Source organism: Branchiostoma belcheri, unplaced genomic scaffold (assembly GCF_001625305.1).
Source record: "Branchiostoma belcheri isolate BF01 breed outbred unplaced genomic scaffold, Haploidv18h27 scaffold9, whole genome shotgun sequence".
Classification (NCBI taxonomy): domain Eukaryota; kingdom Metazoa; phylum Chordata; class Leptocardii; order Amphioxiformes; family Branchiostomatidae; genus Branchiostoma; species Branchiostoma belcheri.
Genome location: NW_017804575.1, coordinates 1,166,349 through 1,191,464, shown reverse-complemented (window position 1 = coordinate 1,191,464; position 25,116 = coordinate 1,166,349). Strand labels below are relative to the sequence as shown.

The 25,116-nt window shown below is 39.2% G+C and overlaps 3 protein-coding genes across 4 annotated transcripts in view; 2 read left to right on the top strand and 1 right to left on the bottom strand.

Moving 5' to 3' along the window:
• The first annotated feature begins 1,001 nt into the window (after positions 1–1,001).
• LOC109487586 (vitrin-like) lies at positions 1,002–5,094 on the top strand. Its single transcript, XM_019791592.1, has 8 exons — positions 1,002–1,169; positions 1,695–1,749; positions 2,466–2,535; positions 3,610–3,749; positions 4,286–4,335; positions 4,468–4,668; positions 4,836–4,874; positions 5,009–5,094. The coding sequence occupies exons 1-8, from the start codon at positions 1,091–1,093 to the stop codon at positions 5,092–5,094; spliced, it is 720 nt and encodes a 239-aa protein (XP_019647151.1). The 5' UTR covers positions 1,002–1,090.
• Positions 5,095–7,538: 2,444 nt separating this feature from the next.
• On the bottom strand, positions 7,539–17,853 carry LOC109487877 (cyclin-I-like). The gene is made up of 7 exons (XM_019791982.1): positions 17,632–17,853; positions 16,497–16,651; positions 11,746–11,886; positions 11,167–11,241; positions 10,826–10,966; positions 10,180–10,410; positions 7,539–9,418 (listed from the first exon to the last, which is right to left on the bottom strand). Exons 2-7 carry the CDS (start codon positions 16,611–16,613, stop codon positions 9,080–9,082), a joined length of 1,044 nt encoding a protein of 347 aa, XP_019647541.1. The 5' UTR covers positions 16,614–16,651; positions 17,632–17,853; the 3' UTR covers positions 7,539–9,079.
• Positions 17,854–18,477: 624 nt separating this feature from the next.
• LOC109487900 (cyclin-G2-like) overlaps positions 18,478–25,116 on the top strand; it is an 8,194-nt gene continuing 1,555 nt past the window's right edge. The window contains exons 1-5 of one of the 2 annotated variants that reach the window (XM_019792009.1): positions 18,478–18,699; positions 19,311–19,436; positions 20,254–20,397; positions 21,141–21,215; positions 22,767–23,045. In XM_019792009.1, the coding sequence (XP_019647568.1) occupies positions 18,697–18,699; positions 19,311–19,436; positions 20,254–20,397; positions 21,141–21,215; positions 22,767–23,045 (627 nt within the window). In that variant the 5' untranslated portion in view covers positions 18,478–18,696. Of the gene's footprint in view, positions 18,700–19,310; positions 19,437–20,253; positions 20,398–21,094; positions 21,216–22,766; positions 23,046–25,116 lie in introns of those variants that run through there. The other variant, XM_019792008.1, reaches the window with a different exon arrangement.

Below are 25,116 nucleotides of genomic sequence, written 5' to 3'. Positions count from 1 at the left end.
AATTTATTATTAGTTTGTTGTTATTATAGTCATGGTTATTCGTGAGGGAATATATTGAGAACATGCTCGTGTTTCTACGTGTAATTATGGAGGAGAGGGGTTTGTATGAGATTGATTAAACCAGTGGCAACCCATTTCAATCTAACTCTTTTCTTGAAAAGCCTCCGGTCCTTATTATGTCTCTAGATATCAGTGTTTTCAATAATTGTCTTGTCTAAGGCAACAAAAATGCACGGAAGGGCAGATCTAGAGCCCTCAAAGAAAGGAGGCTCGGAAGTAGGAAAAACATTATCATGTACACAATTAATAATACCATATATGGAAAAACATCTTGGAAGTTAAAAGTCATGCTTTCCGGTATGTATGATGACGGGTACAACTATCGTGACGTCATTAGAGCTCGAGATGATTAGAGCATGTAATTAACCGTCTGTGTTGACGTCTGCTGTGGCGCACTTACAGTCAAGTTGTTTTATCTGAAAAGTAGATCTCTTGGCGTCCTTGATTCACATGAGTGTAAATAGTAGAACTCTAATGGTGTACACATACTGATGTTTAAGCCGCAAAAAAAATCAAAGAAGGAGGGGTAAAGAAATAAAGAAGAAGGGAGGAAGATAGAACGATCTAGCCTCCGTAGCAGGCCTATAGAACTGGGGATTTGGTGGTCTTCGACTGTTTTCTGATCAGCCCAGTTCGAAAAACGGAACAGTTGAAAAACGGGGGTAATTCAACCAGGCCGGCTATGTTGCCCATGCAATCAGGAAATAGCACATAAAAGCTCCCAAAGACCCTGAAGATCCCAAAAACCCACAGTTTTTGGCATGCTATGGAGGCTAAGAACGCTCTGCCTTTAAAAGAACGTATTTATAGTTACGCAGACACAGGAAGAATTCGCCTGGAGGCTAACTGCACTCGGAAATGGGCGGCCCGACCCTGTGACGTCACACGCCCGGAACTACCGTACTGAGTCATATCTGATAAACCTGCTAAACGACTGCTAACTAATACAGCACGTAGCACACGAAATACACATTCGTAAAGTGTGTTTGGTAGCGTGACTTTGTTGAGAGAAGTTCGTGTCTTTATTAAGATGTTCGGTTTTGTGGCGACTTGGTTTGCTGTGTTGTCAGTCCACGTCTTTCTATCCGCAGCAGACCTAGACGAACCAGGTGAGTCTGTTTTGAATAGTTCAAAGCTTACGTTTTTTTTATTCCAACATTTCATGACCACACATGGCGACGTGTTAAGTGACTTTCCCAAGGTCACAAGATCGGTGGCATGTCAGGACTCGAACCCGGGACCTCTTGGTCCGGAGTCGAGCAATCTGCGGCTACGCCACACGACCCCACTATTGAATAGCTAACGTTAGTAAATACGTATATATAAAAACAGCTTGCACTCAAGACTGTATAGTCAAATATAGTCTTCTTGTAGTGCAACCTTTTTCCTGACCGACATATGGAATTTATATTCATAAACCCTGATTATTCTTTGAAAGACATAGAAACGTCGTGAGCAACATAGTCGTAAAAAAAGATAGAAATCACATTCCCTGCGAGCTACACCAATACAAATTTTTCATGGGACATGGCGACTAAAACGCTTTAATTACTATGGTCTATATGTCATTTACGTTTAGTTTGAAAACACTGTAACTGAATTATCATTCTGACATGAGTTATTTCTTCCAACAGCTATTAGTATTAGCTGCGATACAAGTGCCGAAGGACTACAGAATGACATCTCAAGGTAAAAACAGCAACTTCTGTCTTTCTCCCATTTTATATATGTACATTATTTACTACGTATACAAATTCAAAGAACTTTTTGTCAGAAAGGAAAGTCCACACTGAACCAAGGCTTTCGTGTTAGTCGAGAGTGTCAAATGTTTTTACTTTCTATTTCCAAGAACTGCTTTTTCACACCCAGAAGTGATACGTTGTTCTAGTGAGTTGTGCAGTCATAACAACTTTTTCCGACATTTCATGACAGCACACTAAAAAAGAAGCCAAATTATCGTAATTATTAGACTATATGTCCATAGTACATAGAATTAACACTAGCTTGTACATTGTATATATTCATTGCAAACTGTGATGTCTTTTCTGTGACCTGTACTGAACCCAGTGGGTATTTGCGTACAATAAAGGTCTTCATTCATTCATTCATTCATTCATTCATTCATCCATTCATTCATTCACTAAAGTTGTATCAATTTATTTTATGCCGTCGACAACACAGAGGACAGATACAGGACAGGACACTACTCACTACACTACCACACCACTCAGTTATTAAGCTAAGAAAGGAAAGTCGTGTAAAGTGCCTTTCCCAAGGGCACAAGACCGGTGGCATGTCAGGACTCGAACCCGGGACGTCTTGGTTCTGAGTCAAGCAACCTACCTTTACGCCACACGAACCCAGGACAATACATAATAATTAAAGTGTAATGTGTGACATTTCAGTTTTGTGTGCCCGCGGGACTGTGTGTCATCTTCCACCGCAGACGTCTGGGGCACAGGGATATACAGAGATGTGAGTAAATTGTTGGCGACTATGATTTTAAAGTTGGTATATGTTGTCAAATTTTTAATCAGTGCTTGCACATGTTGTTTCATACTAGTATATCGTTTTCATACATTACTTCATCTATCGTCGGTGAAGGTTAGACATCAAGATAATAATAAGATACGCAAAAAAAAGTTATTCAAGGATACGGTCAAACGTTTCAGTATACATCCACTACCTTTCGTCAGTGACACTGAAGACTTATCAGAAAAGCAGGTTTATAAAAGTACGAAATATTGATTGATATGAAAATAATTGAAGACAATTTTTTTGAAAGTCCAAAAAGAACAAAAGTTAGACAAGTCAAGACAAGGATGATGCAAATTAGTCAAGTAGCTCCTGTTGCGTCAGAACAGGAGCTTAAATATTGTCTGTCCTCGGGGATGGGAGTGCTAAGTCCTGAGTGCCTGAGAGCTCTATCCGTAGCCACAGCCCTACTTCAACTATCTGCTAAAATTTGCAAGTCATTGATAATTAAGAGACCCATATGCACAAGATGCGCGCGTGCCTTCCACGAGTCACGGTCGGCGCACATGATGACTTCGCAACTCGGACGGAAATAAAGTCTATCTAGAGATCTCTGTAACACGGAAACAAGAAATGTGAGATTTTAGACATCCGGGAAGTGTACAAATTATTTATATTTACAGTTTTGGCGCAAGAAATTTATATAATATCGCATTATGAGAAACATTTTGTAACAGAATGTAAACTATACCACAAAGAGAGAGTAGATCTTTATAATCTAATACAATCTATGTTCCCCTTCTTTATACATCTAAGCTGTACAGATAAATTTATATTTCTAATGAACTTAGACGAACCTTCTGTATTGAAACCTCTCTGTTCTTACATTATTGCCATTACTAAGAAACGAGAAGAAACCGAATTTACTTTGATTGTAGCTACTTGACAATGTATATATGTATCTATATGCCATCCTTTTTTGTGACCTGTACTTAACCCAGTGGGTATGTGTGTACAATAAAGGTCTTCATTCATTCATACATTATTATAAAAAACCTTTCCTCCTCCATGCAGCTATCCAGCATCTGTAAAGCCGCCGTGCACGACGGGAAGATTGCGGACGTCAGAGGAGGCCAGGTTGTTGTGGTAAGACAGCCGGCTAGCACCAGCTTCACAGGATCACTGCAAAACGGAGTTACGTCGAAATCACACACGTAAGGAAAAGATAATGAAGAAGAATGAAGAAGACCTGAATTGCACATTTATCACACTTGGCTAAGTACAGGTCACAACAAAACAAGATGAACGGATACAGTTAACAGATACCAAAAAAAAAAAAAACTATCGTTATATAAATTCAACTTCTCATCGCTTTTCAATTATAGAAATAAAAGAACAGATATGTTTTTCGATGGATGGTTTGTCCAGTTGCTTTGGGAATATGAATTTTCCTACAGTGCTTAAGTGTGCATGTTGTGACCATGTGTACATGTACATGGTCACAACTGATGTATGGTCTGTAAAGGATGATCGTCTTCGATACGTTGATATGCCAACGATTTTCGTGCAGCGAAAAGCTGATTTCTGTCGACTTTTCCTTTTACAAAATGATAATCGCATGTATTGACACATCAGCAACCTCTATTCTTGACCACAAGAAAAAACTACGATCTACTACTATAATGGACACTAAGAGTTCATGATGCTTCATCTCAAGCTGGCAATTCTTGTTCTATTCCTCTCCATCCAGTCATGAAGACGGCGGTTTCTCTTGGTCGTTCTCCTTCAGGAAAGTTTTTGGTAAGTAGAGCAACTCAAGAAACAGATCTACAGAGAAGAAGCATGCATAATAATCTCGGACAGATTCACATACTTGTCAATCTCTCGCTTCGTGTTAGATTCATATCTTAACAAAACTGTAAAAACTTCCAGAAACACCGATTATGTGTCCCGATCCTCCAACGTACGAAGATGCGCACGTGTACTCTGGGTCTTCACCCTACTTCTACGGAGACCAGGTGTCGTACGTCTGTGACGGTGACACGACGGACAACCCGGAGACTGGGGAGGGACCGTTCGTTCTAGTGTGTGGACTGAATGGGACCTGGAAGGGGGACAAACCGTTATGTACAGGTGTGTGTTACAGACCATGTGTCGCAAATATGTATCAATCAATCAATCAATGAATCCATCAATCCATCCATCCATCAATCAATCTGTAATTTCAGTACTTGAATATGATTAATTAACACAATAAATCAACCAAATCGTTAATTTGACGCGTAACATTTTTGTTCCAGATAACGGCCAACCCTCACCATCAACCAAAACGTCTGTCGGTAAGTATTGTTACAGCTACGACGACCCTTCCAATATAACCTCCTTGTTCTAATATGGTCATTTTACAATAACGCCCCTGGCGATAGCTTTTAGAATTGCACCTTAATTTCGTGCCTTGCTCGAATCATTACAGGGACTATTGTCGGAGTTGTCATTGCTGTATTTGTCGTCCTCATCGTTGTGTTAACTGCAGCCATCATCATAACCAGACGAAGGTAAGCCATACAAACGTCTCAAATGAGTTGCTAAAACGTAGGATTGGTATTTGTTTTCTCCAGGCTTACATTTAAAATATGTTACATGAATTATTCTTTTAACTGCAACATTTATAAGAGTTGAAAATTGAAATTGTTGTGTTAATCCTATATCTTCAATCATTATACAGGCGCCTTAAGAATGATAGCCATCTTCAAGACGGAGTAAGTCATGGCGAGTGCCCAGTACACTACAGTGACGTCATCTACTCATCTGTCATCCACATTCCACCTTACCCTGTGGTGGCCGATCAGGGATTGGCTGAACAAACAACCAATGAGAGCACGACACACAACCGGCCAACCAATAGCAGCACTGCTGGGGATCTACTAACCAATAGGGAACCAGAACTTCAGTCAGCTGATATGGGAGACCGTCCTATTGCCTCAGCCAATCAGAATACACCTTTGCAAGATGCAGGAGAAGTGGACTGTACTCTGTATAACCAGACAGAGCATACATACACACCACTGAGGTGAGGTCTCATATAATATTCTTTTCTGCAAAAATGGTCAAGTCTCCTTTTCAAGTAAAGAGTTAACAGTCAACCCCCGGGCCCATTGCCATCTAATGACCACAGGTCTTAGGGATTGAGTGAATTGTACAAAGATACATGTATTTGATACATACATTTGGTATGGCAAATAATACACTTATCTTAATTTCTTCACATTTCTTCTTTTCCTTTGGAGTTGCTTTTGGCATTCTATGACAAGGGTTCCTGCAAGGATAGCCTGCAAAGTATCCCTAGCCCTGCCCACCTTTTCCGTAAACCCAAAAGTCTGCCAGGCTAGCCTGCAGGCTACCCAGCCTTTTCCGCAAACCCTCTATGACAATTGATATCGTTTTCCAATATCTTTTTTGAAATTCATGGCATTTATGGTTGGAAAGGTTGGTTTTTTTTTTGCGAAACAGATTAAAAGTTTCACTTTGTGTTTTATTTTTTCCCCAGACACGTAGAGCCGGAATATGCCCAGCCTCACGTGCACACAACTTATGATGTAGCTCACCTCTATGCAAGAGTCTCACAGGATGAAGGTGTGGTGGACAACGTTATATATGAATCTTCCAGTTCTCAAGAAAATGGAGACATTTCAACTAATGCAACATCCTGATGATATTGAACACTACCTTAGGCCACACAAATTTAATTTCCTAGGTAACAGATTTTTCTAGAAAAATAATGGAGCGGTCGGGCGAAATAAAAAAAACAGGCCTAGGCATCCTATTATGGCCCAAAATGGTACAATAGGAGCCATGAAGTCAACACACCAGGCTGGTTCAAAATTTAAACAATGAATTTTGAACTTTTAATGATACCACTGCATTGAAAGATGGAATAACTGTAGCAACTAGGACGAAAAGGACTGTTTTCGACTGTTTAGGACAAAATATGAACATTTTGCAGTTGATTCTAATTTTTTTTGCAAATCAAAAAAAAATGAAGCGGTCGAATCCATTAACAAAGAAATTTAATTGGTGTGGCCTTACATGACTGGTATGATTTTTACGAAGTGTCAGGTTACCTTTGTTATATACCAGAGGTGAAACTATGCTACAGTAGTACATGTATAAAAATCTGCCACAGTAATGCCCTATGTGATAACTCATCCAAGATCATCAATACGAAGGGTTCTAACACCTTACTCAGTATTTTTTTTACTGATGGAATGAAAGTACATGTACTACATGTATTGTGGCTTCGTACAGTTCAGTCTTTTTCCATCAGATCTCACTATGAAAAGCATGTACATTTTTGTATTTTGTATGTTTGTATATATCGAGTAAAAATGTAAGGACTAAAATCCTACATTTGAGAGCAACACGCTTTTGTACCAAATATTTATGTGAGCTAAAGGGCTATGCATTTTGCAGTATATTATGAGTTCGAGCTTGTGACTTACTCTATGTTCATGATTAAATGCTTTAGTCTTGAAATCATAGATGCCAGTAAAACATTGTCTTGCTTTGTACAATAAGGCCACACCAATTTAATTTCTTGGTTAACGGATCCTTCTAGAAAAATAATGGAGTGGGTGGGCAAAAAAAAATAAAAACAGGCCTAGGCATCCTATTATGGCCCAAAATGGTATGATAGGAGCCATGAAGTCAACACACCAGGCTGGTTCAAAATTTAAACAATGAATTTTGAACTTTTAATGATACTAGTCTACTGCATTGAAAGATGTAATAACTGTAACAACTAGGAAGAAAAGGACTGTTTTCAACTGTTCAGGGCAAAATATGAGCATTTTGCAGTTGATTCCGATTTTTTTTTTTTTTGCAAATCAGAAAAATATGAAGCGGGCGAATCCGTTAACCAAGAAATTAAATTGGTGTGGCCTAAGTACATGTAGACAAGAACTCCTAACACACAAGTTTAGTAAAGTATGCCAGGACACCATCAGTTGTATCAAAGCTCCTTTATTATACCATACTTACTGGTAACACACACACACAATACTTCACACAAAATATAACATGGATGGATACAAGAACAAGGGTGCCATACAGGGTGGAGATTAAAAGATAGGAACTGAGGTAAAAGTTTCCATAAACAGGCCTCCTAAAATGCACACTCTTGTTAGCAAAGCTTTTGGCAGCTTTACAGTCTGTATTTATTCCTCTTGAAGGCGAGTAGTAAAACATCAAAAGTTACAAATGGAGACAATCCTTATGGCTCTAAAATGATAGTGAATAATAAATACAGATTTAGGTTGAAATCCCATTAATACTGATCATACATAGGGGAAAAAAAGGCAGACATCTGTAGTGTACAAATACAGGGTGCCAATATACACAACGTTGTGACTATTTTACAGAATTTATACAGTGTTTTTTCACATTCACACTTTCACACAAACTTGACAATATACAGCCCCAAGCTAAAAACAGCTCGGAGTTTAACATAGGAGGCACACACAATGTGCCTATGTTTTTGATATGTTTTTCTTTTTTGTCATTTTCCGTTATTTTCCTACACATTAACTTAAGTTTGACACAGCCATGATATTTTTCTAAATTCAAAACAAAGTCCTTAAAAGTTATAACTAAGGTTCTTTGTCATAAATTCTAAACTTAAGAGTGTGTTGTAAGTAATGGTACGAGTGGAAACATGACTATAACGTGGAATTTTTGGTCCATCTCATGTGACGAGCAATTGTTTTAGCTTACACATTGCCGCACAATGTCTCAATAACTTCTTACTTGTGTTTCCTTTTGTTCTTAAGGTTTTCCAGCTCCAACTTTGCTTAAGGAATATCAGGAGAAAATAGAAAAAAATTGCTTCATTCCATTGAAGGGGTGACCTTATGAAATTGGACTTGCAGGTCACAATAATGTGCATTGCACTCAATACAGCACAATTATTTCTATTATCTGCTGTCTTTTTTTTACGTATAAAATAACTTGTTTGTCTCAACTGAGACTGAAATATACTTTTAAGTTTACATAAAGAAGAATAGACAGTCTGTACTTTTTTTCTCCAATGAGGTTAGAAGAAAGAATAAATAATTTTTAGCATGTTTTAGTAAGTGTCATTTGATTATGCCAACGCAAAAAAGAATGGTGACTTTTTATCTTGATGGTAGAATATTCCTCTTCCAGTGACAAACCCATTCCTATACCCTTCACCATCAACAGAAACATAACGTCTAGCTGCCAAGTACTGTCTATGCCACTTCAACAGCTGGCACCTCTCTTCTTCCCCACCACTTTCCAAACACCTTCTCAATTTTTTTTTCGTATTTACGATTCTACATCTAGAGGATACAGTGATACTGTTTTGATTATCTTATACATAAAGTGCTACTGTGTGAACCTTGTACAGTCAAACGTGTGTTTGTGTGTGTATATACACTTCTAGCCTTATTGTAAAAGTCAGGTTTGACTGTACAGTCTGGTTCCACATCCTACAAGTTGCCAACGACAGTAAAGAAAAAGGAAGTAGCTATATCATAGCAGTGATTGGTTGAAGTGGAGGTAAGGTTGGAGAGAGGTTTCCGTCTCGGTCCTGCCGCAGCTGCGAGCTGCATGCCACCCCGCCCGTCACCATGGCAACGTCTTCCGTCGCCCCAGCAACGACCTCGGGGTCGCCCTTCCAGTCCTGGTCGTACAGGCGCTTGATTCCGTCGTAGATGTCGTCGTCCTGGATCTGGGCCACTTTGCGCTTGGCAGACTTGTTGGCGGGGGCGGAGATGATGTAGACGAGGTTCTGTGTCATGTCGCGCTGGGCCGCTAGGTGGCGCGCGATGACCTCACGACAGCGGATCAGCGACTCATTTTGAACCTAAAAGGACGATCGCAATAAATACAATTAAAGCTGCATTATGTAGCACTATGTCAATACAAAAAGTAAATTTTCTAGTCATTTCTTTACAAAGTAAGTTGAATAAACCCAACTCCATTGCAAATACGTGTCATTAGTGAAGTGGAGGTGCCAAAATAAGACTCTTTGTGAGTGTATTTAAAAGCTGGAAACACAGCTGTCAGCCATGTTTGTTTACAGTCATTTCGATGGCGTGGGTTCGTATCCCACCGCTGCCACCAAATGTAGGGTAGCCGAGGCTAGCGGGGTGAGCCGAGCTGTCAGAGAACTACACAAGACGAGATCTCACTCTAGACTGACTCCGGCCACATGGCCGGAGGTACTTTATTCCTGTTAATGAAGACCATATGTCTTGACCGCCCGTGCGGTCACAGTCTTATCTACTCCCCTATCTACTCCTAACAATTGTAGTAGTTTGTGGTGGCACCACAAACTGAGAGTGCCTCGTGTGGACTGTTTTAGCGCCAACAAAAAATGTCATGAATGTGAGATAATTATACAAATATGTTGAAAAATGGAATCCAATTGCAATCACACTAAGATTCTTTAAAACAAAAGATTTCAATTTCAATTTTTGGTGCAAAAATCTTACATAATGCTCCTTTAATCTTAGGGACAAATCATAAATAAACTGAAGTCTCGAAATAAATTTGAATCAGGATAAATCAACAGTGAAAGAAATGTTGCAATACAAGTCAATAGAAAAAGGACATAAATTTTACCTTAACCATCTTCTGTAGCATGAAGGTGGCAGCGAGCCAATCAGGGATGAGCATCTCCAGCTCCAGGCTTAGCAGCGCGAGCGAGACCACGGAGCCGGGGAAGCCCAGCACCTGGTGGCACGCCATGCAGCGCTGCAGCTTGCGTGTCAGGTGCGCCAGGTGGCGGGAGGGGGTCATGCAGGTGTAGGTGTCCAGCAGCTGCGGCTGGTAGGTGGTCAGCAGGGCGTGAAACTACGGGACACAAAAATATCTGGTTATTATACATCATTATTAAATATCATTTCAGGTTCCTCATCTTGTGTTATTGTTGTCAAGATGACTAGCCAAAAACCGCTAAATTTAAAGTAAAGTAGAGTAAAAAATCATACCTTAAGAATGGTTTCAATCTAGTTTATGAATGAAACTGTATTCTTGTTATCATATTCAAGTAAATTTGTGCATTTTTTGTAATGATAGAATCATTCCACTACTAAAGATTTTCCATCAGAAAGGTATGTCAGTGGTATTAGCCCATTTCCACACAGACTTTCTAAGATCAAAGACTTGCAGTCTTTCTTATCATACAAGGTTATCACTATTGAAACATAAATAGAGTACAAAAGTACATTTTTTTCATCATTAATATCGACATCGAATGGTTCCTTACAATGTGCAGGAAATCTAGTGCGGTGACGTCCTTCAGGTTCCATCCCAGTTTGTCCAAGATGATCCTCTCCATACGAAGCAGCTCGTTGGCTGTACATCCACACTCACTCACCCGCACCAGCTCCCCTGCACTGGGGATGGCCTGGGGGAAAAACACAACATCATTACAGGACTGTCTTTATGCTCTGTCTTGCTAGGGGGAGCTTTTCGTGCAAATGTGAGATACTGTTGTTGCTTTGTCTTTACTCAACCTCTGTGACATTTTAACCAATCTGGGTACAAATATGCCTTACATTTAACTTCTATAATAATACTGACACTAAATTTGAGTTAGAAACTTACCTCATCTTCTTCGTTGATTTTGGCTGCCAAGAAGAAACAACTAACACTGATGCAGCGAAGGTACTTTGGTCGGGCCTGGAAAGGTGAAAATAAATACAGAGAAACGAGTCAGTGTTGGGAAAAGACAGAATTATGGCTACAAACTGTTCGTCAACAGGCAACTATGGCCACACCAATTTTATTTGTTGGTTCTTGGATTTTTTCACAAATAATATGAAGCGACAGGGCGAAAGAAAAAAAGAAAAAGAAAAAAGACCAAGGCACCCCAAGATAGCCCGAAATGTTACAATGGAGCCATAAATTCAACATACTTAGGCTGGGTTATAACACATACAATGAACATTTAATGAAACCACTGCATTGCCGTATGGAAAAACTTTGACAACTAGGAAGACAAAAGCTTTCTTCAGCCACTAGGGCCAAAATATAAGCATTTTGGAGTTGATCCAGGCCCCAAATTCTATTTGTTTTTCTTCTTTTCTTTACAAATTACAAAAAAATGAAGAGGCAAATCCGAGAACCAACAAATTAAATTGGTGTGGCCTATATTCTGAAGGAGTGGATATCAGGAAGATTCACCTTCACTGCGTTGAGGAAGCGGTCCAAGATGCTGACACTCATGGCAAATGTCTCAGGGTAAGCCTGGACCTTGGTACTGAGTGTTGCCAGCCAGCGTACAGCCTCATCTCTTTCTTCTGGACCAATCTCTAGATCTGCATCCTGCATACAAAAAAGACACAATAATAAGATACAGGCAAACATTTATATATATATATATTACGCTGTCTTTGATTGAATATTGTACATGTCTACAGAAACTGCTTCCAAGGCATACATAGAAGTTATGAATATTTTGCTAAATAATCTAATATGTTGTGCATTCTATGTTGTGCATTTCACTTGCGTGAGGGCTAATATTTTGCATGGAATAGTGGTCATTCGCTTAAACTATAAGACCAAAGTAAGTGGGTATTTGCTAAGAAGACAGAAGTAAAACTGTCAGATTTGGTTTATATAACTTTGGATTGATGGATTCGCTTCAAACATGGGATTAATATAATAATAATAATGGGAGCACAACTACATTTTAAAAATCGCGACATGAGGACGACCACAGAGCAGTCATTTGTGGTCATTGTGCTTGTCAGGCTACATATTCAACTTCTTGATCTAAATTCAAACCCAGCACTAATCTGCTGGGGCTGACCTCAAGACACCAACTGAATGACAGTTTGCAAATTAAAACACCAGTGTTTCCCCACTGGGACCAAACAGTGAACATTCATGACTGCAGTGTTCCCACAGGAAAATCAATCAAACTGCCTGTTCCATTTCACATAACCCTGTAGCCTGCCGAGGTGAAGCGATTATCTCTGTTCCAAAACATGACCTTGGCAGGTAACGGATACCCATTTTCAAGGGCATATCACGTTACTGAGTCTGATTGAGGGATGTCTTTTTATGGTCCAGGCAGTCTTACAAAGCAGACAAATATGCGGACTGGAAATACATCACTACTGCACACCGTGATATACATGTAGGCATGGCAGCAAGCCATGTCTGTTATGTAGTCTATATTTTAAGAAGTGGGAAATCAACCTTGGAATGGGATATACTGACAACCAGTGATTCCAAATTATAACACATCAACCACCTCCTCAACTCAAGTTTTGTGTTAGAAACATCTGGTTAAACAAAATTTTTAGTTATCTATTTATTTTGATAGACTAAGTGTAACATTAATATAACAACTTGCACCTCTCAAAAACATTGATCATCCTACATGCCATTTGTGATATTATCTTTCCTGACTTCTGACCTATATTTGCTCCTCATCCATTCTCCCTTGGTCTCCTGAGACCTTGTATCAGTATTATCGCTTCTGTGGGTGGGGCAGTTCTATATCTATTAAAACAGGCTTCAATCAGGGGTTATCTATTACTGTACCTCAGTTCTCAACTTGTCAAGGGCCCCCTAATCATACCTCATATATTGTTTGATTAATAATTTGTATTTGTAAATAGCTAGTAAGTAGTATGATAGAAATTGTCAGAAAGGGGTCTGTTTTCCAACTGATCACTGGCCCCATTCTATGGCGTGTCAAGTAAACAACCTGGAATTCTCTCCCATGGTTACAAAAATAAACATGTATGGCCGATTTCCAAAGGTAACCAGCTGGTTTTTGAGTTACTGGTTTGTTGTTATTTTTCTCCAGCCAAATAGTATGGTAAATCTTCATATGCAAGAAACACTGCCTGTGGGTCAAAATACACAAAACACGGTATGTTGCAAAACCCTGGAGGGTCCCCAAATGATAGGAGCTCTTTGCATGGGTGGTTGTGTTTTCTCACAAGACTTTCAGAGCATTCCTGTTTCACAATGCTATTTATCTACCACTGCTACTAGCTATTTCGCGACAAATTCAAGTTGCAAAATGTCACCATGTACATGTACTGTGAAGTGGCAGCTTGCCTGTAAGGTATAGCTATTTAAAGTAACACTACGAGTGTGCTGGGACCAAAATACTCTTGTGTAACTGGGGCTCCGTGACCCTGCCAGATCAGCGACCTATCACGTGAAGCCTGTGTGCTCAGGTAAAGTAGTTTACCCAGTGCCAGTCATCCACCAATAAGAAGGAAGGCTGTGCCCTTATCCACCAATAAGAAGGAAGGATAGTCTTGGGCCCATGCCAAGATTTGTGCACTTCTGACTCCCACAGAAGTTGTGCAGGACTTGGCTTCAAAAGAAGTTTATTTTGGGATCTTAATTGGCATACAAAATTTGTCATTTTTGACAGGCAACCTTTTTCAAAGCCAAAATTTACACAACACTTGTTTTGAAAAGCTGCTCCATGGGAATTTTTCCATACACATTCACCTATGTCTCCAAAAACATACCTTTTTTTCCTGCGTATGTAAAAACCATTGTCTTGAACCAGTTCTAACCAGCAGTGATCTACCATATTTACAGAGCTACTAGTACTAGACTTTCTATTCTAGAAACTTCCTAGTACTAACACCACCCCTCAAAATAAAAGTTTGTTGTAAACATTGAAATTCAAATTACCCCCCCCCATATTTTACTCATAACTGCCATACATACATTCTTCACTTTTAGAAACCACAAATGAGTGCTATGTAAACAGCAGGTATAAAGTTTGAACAAAACAGATTCCCTCAGGTGTTAACCTCGTCCTATCTACGTCAGCAGACCAAAGGTTAAAGGATATAAAAAAAAAAGGCCATAGCAACCTTCATACGTCAGACAGCAACCTTCAACAATCCACGTTTTTTTTCATCCTGTCCTCAAAATGGTGACAAATTTGTTCGCATCAACATTCCTTAGAGTGACCGGGAGATTAGCAGATGTTGAAAGAACACCTGAAAATTTGTGTGTAACGTATAGTATATGTGTAACTCTGCTAAAATTTTACAAACCTTGTCTTAATGTTAAGGTTTTCAGTACTTTCTTTGAGTACCCTTTTGTTGCTACATGCACATTCAAATTTTTTACCATGACCTTCATATCAAGGCTGTTATTAACCATACAAGTAGCCGTGTTGCTCAATAGCAAATCTGAAATGATGACATTGAATCAGTGCATACTGCAACCATGCACATGTACATGATCCATAAAAACCTGTCACATTGTGTATAAGCTTGCAGGAAAAGCTTTTAGTAGTTTTACAATAAACCTGCTATCTTTGGGTGTGTTTCTAGTTCTGACCAATGTTTTCTTCCCAATTTTGGCAAATACATGTATTTCAAGACAAGCTCCAAGGACAATCTATGGTTGTGGCAAGACGATATAGAAGTTTCTAGGAGCAGAAGGCCCAAGGAAACCAAAATGGAAGCACCAAAAAAAGTAGGGCAGGTAAATATGGATAGCTATTAAAGTACCTCCAGCTGTTTCTACTGTTAGCAGCCTCAACACAAGTTTCTTCATTTGGAGAAACAGTCCAAATTTGCCATTGAGGCATCGTCACAGCTGGCTATAGGCAGTACAATAATCCCTTTTGTAATGTAGTAAATGTGGAATTCTGCATAGTAAAAGTCTTATTGCAAATCAATGCAATCTCAGCCTTCTATTCATTGGCCCCACTAATTACCACACAAAGTCACTAAATGTTAGAAAGATGCTTTCAACCAGTTAGTGACATAGCTTGTTTCCCTCTTCCTGTTGTTTTCATCCAAAAGAGTTTGCGTACAACACTACCACTGTTATCACTGAAGTGGTGCCCACTGATGATAACAGTGTTTACCTGTCGAGATTTCGGTGACCATGCTCACCTGTATGGACACCTGAGCCATGTAAATTTCACCCCATTTTGAGCACAGGATACATACCGAGAAAACAGACAATACAGTGGGTACAAACGTCCCTCCCTAAACAGACTGCTTCCTTTTTTGGTACATCCTATATCAAAGACAGCCAGTGACTGGGGTACTTCCTTCAAAAGGCACACCTGGGTGAGTCATATCACTTTATCTCTAACATGTTCGTCACAATGCAAATTAGCTAACATTTCGTGGTTATGAGGCAACCGTTTCTTCTCAGAAAAAGTATACTGTATCCTATCCTAAAATTTGGTAGCCCTTGCTCACTGGTTTACTACAAATCTTTATGAACTAGTATGGACAAAGGAATATTTATCATTTTTGCATGGCATCTTTCCTCTGAATTCCATGCACTGCTACATGTAACTACCTAAAATCAAGCCCATAATAAAGGATTCTATGGAGGTGTGCATACTGAAATGCAAATATAAAATGATAGGCCTGCAATATTCAATTCAAATCTACATCAGCTTGAAGCTAACAAACAAAGGATTCCAGCGTCAAGAGTGACAGATGGTTTTGTTGATATTACTAGTACTCCATATGCAGTTTTACACAATGGACACTCCAGAAATAGGGATTCGTTATGAAACTAGGTCTATGACATAATTATCAGACCTTTACATTTCAACAGACAGCTTTTTCCTCCAGGCACGAATTAAAATTCCAGACAACAATGGTTTAGCCCAAGGGGCTTCAACCTGCTGTTTGGTTCACACAGTAACCTTTGGAAAGCTATAATGGATGCAATTGTCTTGAAATATCTAGCAACAAAAACACAAATGTATATAGCCTAGCACCCCAAAGGTTTTGCAAATCATAATAGGATCTTTGCATGAATATTCATTGTGTTCTGCAATTACAAATTGTGCACATGAAATATTTAGCATTGTCCAGGCTTGTGTGTTGTAACAAGTGCAGGACTGGGAAAAATTTTTAATACTAAATGTGTTCTGACATTTAACTTTGAGGCATCTTAAAGTGTTGTCTCACCTGGTTCACCTTGGCCTTTAGCAGCCGAGGTCTCCAGGTGCTAGCTTCCTTGGCGATCGCCTCCTCAAGTGTTGATGTTAGCCTCTTGGCATCCCAAAACCCACGGAGCAGCTTCATTCTACACGCTGCTCAATGTTCCCCCACCCTGCTACGGCCTGGAAAAACATCACAAAAACGGTGTTAAAAACAATATAATTCAGCCATACCATGGTATGGAGTGAAATATAAAACACTTTTGAACAAGACAATACTAATACTTACATTTACTTATTTCATTTACATACGATCGGATGATAAGTCTTTCTCGTGGTGTCAATTGCACCTGCATGGTATTAATAAATCAGGCTATGCAAACACTCAAATATAAATGAGTCCCAGCAGAATAAAAATTTAGCTTAAAAATTTATCAAACCAAAAGTCTATAGTTATAGTATGTACTATCACTATGCCTTGAAAGCAGAAGTACCAAAAACAATCATTGATTAACTTGGGGAGAACAATGACTTTTCAAAAACTGAGCAGAATTTATGAAATATCTGAAGGCTCTTGCATAAGCCAAAGTATATACTGTACATAAGGCAAAACTGTAAGATTTTCGATTTTTATGTATGCAGTACAGTGCAGAGACTTTGGTATCCTACATCAGGTATTCACCTTAGTTTACGGTTTTGGCTTTGTTGTAATTTTTACACAAATTATGCCGTGAAATTTGACTGAATTTCCTGGATTACGAAACCGTCACAAGACACGACCAAACAGACTTGTGATTAATACCTAACAAAATTTGATGATGAAACATCAAGAAATCACCGACAAGTGGTTTTCTTAGACACAGACGTTTTTAGACTCGGGTTTCCGCCGGATCAAATCCGAACAAGTCCGAACCTGAACAGGTTTGCCCCCAGTTATACAAACAACAGGAACGTTCTAGAAATTAGGACAAACAGCGACTTTTCTAGACGATAGGGAACGATACTGAAGATACAAATTAATTTTTCTAAAGCAGAAGTCACAACATTTGGAAAGATGTGACAGTAAGCGGCTAAAAACGTTCAACCGCCGCGGAAAAAGGCGCAAAATCTTCGGCTAAAAATGGCAGCTATCTATCAGCTGAGCTGAGTTCCAGGTTTCTTACCTCCTCTGAACACCTTAATTCTGTGCTGAAGCTAGCGTTGAGCCCCATGTATCGCACTCCACACCTTACAGGCATCCCTGGGCACCCATGGTGAACAAAACCTGAGTAAAACTTGAGCAGGAAAACCTAAAAATAAAAGGAGAATCTATCGCTAAACACCTTCCTTCTAGAGGGGTGTTTACGTTTAGTTGATTCCGTAGTCCGACTGGGGGTCGTCAGCTGACACCTTGTATCCATCCGCCAGGGCACGAAATTATCGGCATTTTACACAAAATTTAGACATTTTTGAAAAGTAAATATTGAATATATGACTTTCATATGGTCTAATATAAATCACGGCGTTGTGATTGGTAATGATTCTTGACATTTAATGTATTTTTGGTGTAAAGGCAGATCTACTTTTTTGCACTAGGCTACACTAATTAGCATAGGACGTCAGTGGGAAGTCCCAATACGTCATCAGGGGTTACCAGCTGTCATTGCATCAGAAATTAGCTTTTACAAAGTTTTCCTGAAATATGCACGCTTCAAACATCGCCAATCGCTTTCTATGTCTTTTGTGGAATCTTATTACATGATTCTGTTCAAAAGATATCCTGCTTGTTACTTTTCTGCGCGGGATAAAGCGAAATGTCAAATTGGGTGGAGCTCTAGAAAAATGTCCAATCAGAAAGCAGAAAGTGTAATTAGGATAATATCGACCAATCAGAAACAAGGACAGGAAACCGCCCGGGCGCCAAATTTCGAAATCTTGTCATTCAAACATCTCCAGAGGGCAAAGTCTGCAGATCGATCGATATTTTCGCTTATTTGAGGTCCAGAGCGCGCAAAAGCGGTCAGGTACGTCAAAGTTTTCCGTGCTGTGTGGACGGGGTGTATTTTGCACCGCATATTTTCTTTAGAGGGAGGAAGATAGCGTTTTGTTTTGTGTTTTGATCCTTGACAGCTGACAGGAGCCATTTTCATCAGCTGATCCCTTTGTTTTTGGTTGACCTCTACCGAGTAACGACTGTGTTTCGTGATATTTGGACACTCATCGGGCGGTTTTTCACAACTGTGTTTATCATGGTAAGCTACGAATGTGGGACTGAGTGCATTGCACATTTTGTGGTTGTTGATGAACGGATATTTTTGGCGGTACGCTGGTATCAAAGAGGTTGCCCGATATCCAAAATTTATTTCTCCTTTGTTTGTGTTTACTTCAACGGCTGCCATTTTTCTCCTCAGCTGAACGGGGCGCTTTCAGCAAAGAGAAAAAAAATCAGGCGTTCTGCTTTTTTTAGATGGTTGTAAAAGAAAAGATTGCTAAACTGTTGCGTAGCACTAAAGAAACACAGTAAATAGAGGGTAGCACAAAAGGAAGCCAAGTTGGAACACAAATTGACAAAAGATATGAATCCCTACGACTGTTGATACTAAGTAATCTGTACCTGAGTTTTGTGTGTAAACCAAGTAGTTTCTACATACCATCTATGTTTCTGTAGAAAATCCTTGGTGTAACGTACACAAATTGTTGTCTTTGCCTGAGGGATTTTTGCCATGAAGGAAAAATATCTGTTGGTGTGCTGTGTTTTTTTTTTCAAAGTATAATTTTGAACAGACATGTCAAAATGAATGCAATTTTTCACTTGGTGTAGTGTACAGTTCAGACAACTCAAGAATAATGTTGTTGTTTGTAGAGGAACATGTGTGATCACCATGCTGCGGAGCTTGGTCGGCTGTGGTACCAGCTGCAGACCGCGGTGCGCCGGGCACCCTCGTACCAGCCCAACCTCATCCATCTGGACATGCTGGAGGATGACGACGTGAGTCTTCAGTTGTCCTACACATGACAATGTGTATTTACTTCTACTTGCATTCGAACTTTAAAACTCAAAGTCAAAGGATGTTGAAAAAAAATTGATTCTGGTTGCCAGAAATACAGTGCAATTTTACTACAGTAGTAAAATTACACTGTATACTAATACGATTGTACTGTATTCCATAAAATTGCACTGTATTAGTACTGTATACTACTAGTAAAATTGCACTGTATTCTGTAAAATTGCACTGTATACTCTGGCACCCCTAGCCTGTTCTTGTTGTTGTCCTTGTTTTACATCTAATATATTGTTAGACAAGTTACATGGTCTCTTGGTGCAATTTTTCAAAGATTTTGTCATGATCATGATTGCAAGGTCAGTCTGACATGGCACGCGCCTTCCTAAGTATGTGTGTGTAGGTTTTAGGTCTGGTATGTCTGGCATATGGTCACTTTCTCAAGACTACGTGGTCATTAGATTGCCCTGTCCTGTACGTGCAGGTCAAAATGACCTGCCATGGATAAGCGTTGATAAGGTAGTTTGGAAAAGAACAATGGAAAAGAAGTACATTTTACTACATCAACTGTATTTCCATTTCTTACCTGAACTTTTTACTGCACAATTTCTGGCATATTTCAGGAAATTAATTTTCTCTGACTCACACGCAAATTTTGCATGCACAAATTTTCACACACAGAAAACCCATTCCCCCGTTCTAGTTTTTGTGAAATCTTACAAGATTATTGTCATATTTTCTTTTGGTATTGTACAAGTATTGCACACCCGAAAAGTAAAATATGAATTGTAAATGTTTTTGTAGGATGTGAGGGATCCCGTTGTTTCGTCCACGCAAAGAGATGAGGCCGTGGATCGTCTACGCTGCCTGAACAGATGTCTCCGCTTCAAACACGAGACCCTGGCTCTGGCCATCAACATTCTCAACAGATTTCTCTCCATCATGAAGGTTAGACTACAGTCTCTTTTCAATGTACAACATTCTGTACCTGTATCTGTATAGACGGTATAACCACCCTTCGGCGTAACACACCAGCTTCGCAGACACGCGGCGCGGTGGCAGCTAGCTATATCACACCGAACGACTTGTTACACTCAATCTTTGCACATTTAATTGCAGGAGTTGTTTAAAGCTTTCTTGTGATGATGCCCCTACTGTGCTTGGTGGCAATGAGTTCCAGTCTACAATAGTTCTGGGGAAATACGAGTTTTTGAACACCTCAATTCTTGGTTGATAACTCTGATATTTGAAGGCATGACTGTTTCTCGTTCTTTCAAACATACAATTTGTCATGCAACTCTCGAGTGCATGGGACCCTGCCCTGCCACAACCCAAGGAACAGTAGCAATTCCCATGGTATTGTCTTACCATAGGAAGTACCCTATCCTCATTTACATAATAGTGACACTTACGAGTCTTTGTCATGTGCAACTAGTTTTTCCAGTTCCGTCACATGTAATTAGTTTTGTGCTCTTAGTTCATTTAGTGACGCTGAAGAAGAGTGACACTGACAGATGTCACTCAAAATGTCCTGAATTTATCTCTGTTATTTATCCAGTAGTAAAGTTTGATTTTTCTTTGAATACATCCAGTATCTTAGTATCCAGTTTTGTACAATGTGAAATGAACTTAAAATTTACACAATAATTAAACTGTTAGTGTTTGATCTTAAAACCTTTTTTGCTCTACAGGTGCGAATGAAGTTCCTTGGCTGCCTGGCCATCACCAGCTATTTCATTGCCATAAACATTCTAGAGGAAGACCAGGTAAAGTACATTATACATGATGATGATATAAGATCTCAGTGTCAGAAGTCAGTTGGCACTAATTTTTGGTTCATCTAAGGCCACACCAATTTAATTTGTTGGTTCTCGGATTTTTTCAGAAAAAATATGAAGCGACAGGGCGAAAAAAAATAAAAATGAAAACAGGTCTAGGCATCCTATTATAGGCTTAAAGGAGTACTAACCTCCAGAAGGAAGTGCTATTTTCCGATACATCATGCTGCAATGAATACATAACTAGCCGACTTTTTACATAATTTAGCTTGTACGAGTTGCGCGGCGCATGTTTGTAAAGTGATATTAATATCATTTTCCCCCATGCTGAACCACAATTGATACATCCGGGAACTCTGGCTTACGCAATACTCATACACTTCAGGTCAACATAAACATTTTTTGGCGAAAATGGTAAGAGACAAGCACACTAACAAGCTGATTATTGAGAAATTACTTGCTTTACTTTGCTTGACCTGTGGCTTGGATATTATAATATCATGATGTCGAATACAGTGGGCGCCAGTTTCATCCTGTGTGTTTTGATTTTCTCAACTTATTTGCATGTAAGTATAACTTGAACAGATAATTAGATTACGCCACTTATGAAGAAGATAACTAGATTACGCCGTTTTTTTCATCATCAATATTTGCGGTATAAATGAGGGGCGATAAGGACACCAAGAAGGGCAATGGTTGGTAAGATATCAAAGAACACATAACGGTACGAATTTTTCTTATCGCCCCCGAAATGAGGTCTGTAACGTAACTTTTTATTTAAAACATAGACACCAATGGGGTAGCGTGGTGTATTCTGGGATAGTTTTGAGGGTATTTGGAGAGTTTGTCCTGGATTCGATGCGTTTTAAGACTTGCTCGCAAAATGGGCATTTAATTGTATACTGTAAAATAATATGCATTTTTCACTTCCAAAAATAAATGCCTGTCGAAATATAGCACCCCCTTCTGGAGGTTAGTACTCCTTTAAATGCTATGGAATGAGCCATGAAGTCAACACAAAAGGCTGGGTTAAAATTTAAACATTGAATTTTGAACTTTTAATCAAACCACTGCAATGATAGATGGGAAAACTGTAACAACTAGGAAGAAAAGGACTTTCCTCAACTGTTGGGGGCAAAACATGAGCATTTTTCAGTTGATTCAGGACCAGAATCAAATTTTTTTTTTTTTTTGCAAATCAGAAAAAAACGAAGAGGCGAATCCGAGACCCAACAAATTAAATTGGTGTGGCCTAATAATTTCACATCTGGAAAGTTAAAACTTTCGTTCAAACACAAGAGATTTTTCTCACCTAGACCTTTTGACCAGTCACTACAGCTGACCAAGTGAGACTTGTCACGAGTAGCTAATAGTAATTATTGTAACTACCAACACAGTAGCCTGATTAAATCACCTTATGGTTGCCGCCCACCCGACATCCAGCTGCTAAAGCCGTGGACGGCAGAGTTTGGGTTACAGAGACTACCAACACAGATGAACTTTTAAGGCAATAATATAACATCCTATTGTTTTCCCTAGGAGCTGCCAAGCCCAGTCCACCTCATCAGAATAAGCCAGTGTCGGTGTACGGAGGCGGACTTGTTCAGGATGGAAGGCATCGTCTGTCAGAAACTCTACCACGACTTCGGCGCGGTGACGCCCCTGACCCTGCTCCAACTGTACCACGGGATTTGCACGATGACGGGAACCATGGACGGCGTTTTGGAGAAGAAGAACCTCTCGCCTGCCGAACATCTGGAGCAAACCATCGCAAAGCTGGAGGCTTGTCTCTGCCGGTCTGCTTTTACCAAATTCACTGTGAGTAACAATCATAATTCAGTGTCATTATCCATTGATAAGTGCGAAGTGTGCATTTATATGTTCCTGTACAGTACCTGGTTACAATTGATTTGCCATAGGACTAATGCAGTAATGGTAAGAAAAGTTTTCCTTCTAGCTCTTTTAGAATTGCCTGTATCCAGTGGCTATTGTTTAGGAATTCACAGCAAGTGTGTTTTTGTTTTTATTTTGACCTTTAACACTATTCTACACGTATTTCTTTAATCCACATAACATTCAAGCTACCATAAGGGAAAACTAGCTCATTTCTATTTCCGGGGTACAAACTTGTGTTCTGAAGTGAAAAAGACAAAAAAGTTTTTAAAAAGTTGCAAAATCAGCAGCAATGTTGTGACTACTAGGTTTTTCATCATTAGGTATGTCTTATGTACACATGTGAAAAGGGTCATGCTAACCTTGCCCAACACTCTAGTTGCACGCCCTGTTCACATGTCAGGGTGCAAAGTCCGCCAGTCTTACACACTTACTGGGCAACGTGGACGTATTGAGGTTATCTAAATATCCTTGTGTAAGTTTTGCTCTCCGTTTCATACACATGCAAAAGATGTTGCAATATTTGGCAACATACAATAACTATTGAAAGTATGGCTGCTCAACATGCATAACTTTCAAAACAGGAATACTTTAGATTTCAAGTACAGTACATTTACTGTAAAACTTCAAAAGTACAGTACTTGTAGAGATGCTGAGGCCTAGAGAAAAAATGTTGTGTTTTCGTAGAAAAACCTGCCAACCCTACATTGTAGAATCTTTTGGGGGTGAATCCCTGCAAGGGACATAATTTTTTGAGCTGATCAACCTTTTCTAGCTCCATGATCTGACACTTGAGTGATAAACCCTTGTACAATTGGTTTTTTACATTGACATTAAAAATAAAACAGTGACTCCTCATGCAAATTTTACTTAAGTTTGTTAAACTCACTGTATTATATACTAGTACTAGTAAGTTGGATGCCTACAAGTATATAGATATCACTGAACTTCTGAAGTTCCCCCCAAAAAAGATAATCCCTACCTACTGACCCTAATTTTTTTCTGGACTAAAACTGGGCATGGAAACAGCATTTTTTCCTAGGCCTGACACAGTTTTAGTCAGTTATATATTGTCGCCAGTAGAAAATTGCGTAACATTTACCAATACATTGCTGGGAAAGTTTCTGAGCCATTGGGAATAATACTATTAATAGTCATGGGACTGAAAAGGTCATTGCCATGTACTTTCCCCAATCAGCAAGTGTTCACATGTACAGGACCGAAGTACGTCATGATTAGCCAATCAGAGCTTGAACAGTCTTTGGACTTTGATTGTTCAAAAGTTGCAAGGCTCTGTATACTGTGAGCATGGGGCAATCCCTCAAATAAATAAACCAGCATAAACTAGAGATAAAGGAAGGTCACATTTATCAATAAAGGTAAAGTTCACTTTTGCAAAACCAGGGCAAACATGTTTGTGAGTTTTTGGAGTTTGTCTTTTACTTTTTCTAGCACTTGACTTCCACACTTGTTACAAACTAGTAGATTGCCTCCTTTCACAGTTTTGAACAGATGCGTATTTGATCTCTCATCATTGAAATTTCTTACTTGTACAACTTTTGATAAAATGGCAAAAGTGTGTAGTTTAAGTATTATATAATATCCATGCAAATTACAGTACTCTCATCTGCCAAATAAACATACGGGTACGTTTATTTTTTTGGGCCCAAACATCCACCCAGTACGTTCTTATTTTGCACAGTACGTTCATAAATTTTTTGAAAACCAGTAATTTTTTTCAACTTCGTGTCAAAAAAATTGACAAATCATCGACGTGAAGACGTTTATAAACGCATATTGTAGCGAGAAACTTGTCATTTTCGGGCCGGTTTTTGCAATCACCGCGTGCATAAATTCGTCTGAATGTTCTATTGTCATGGGTGGTGCTTATCAAAATACAAAATATTAAATGCTCTTTTTTTTGTCTATTTAAATTCCTAATTGCAAATAACAGTTAAAGATTTGTGCATATATCAGTAAGGGTGCATTTTAGTAC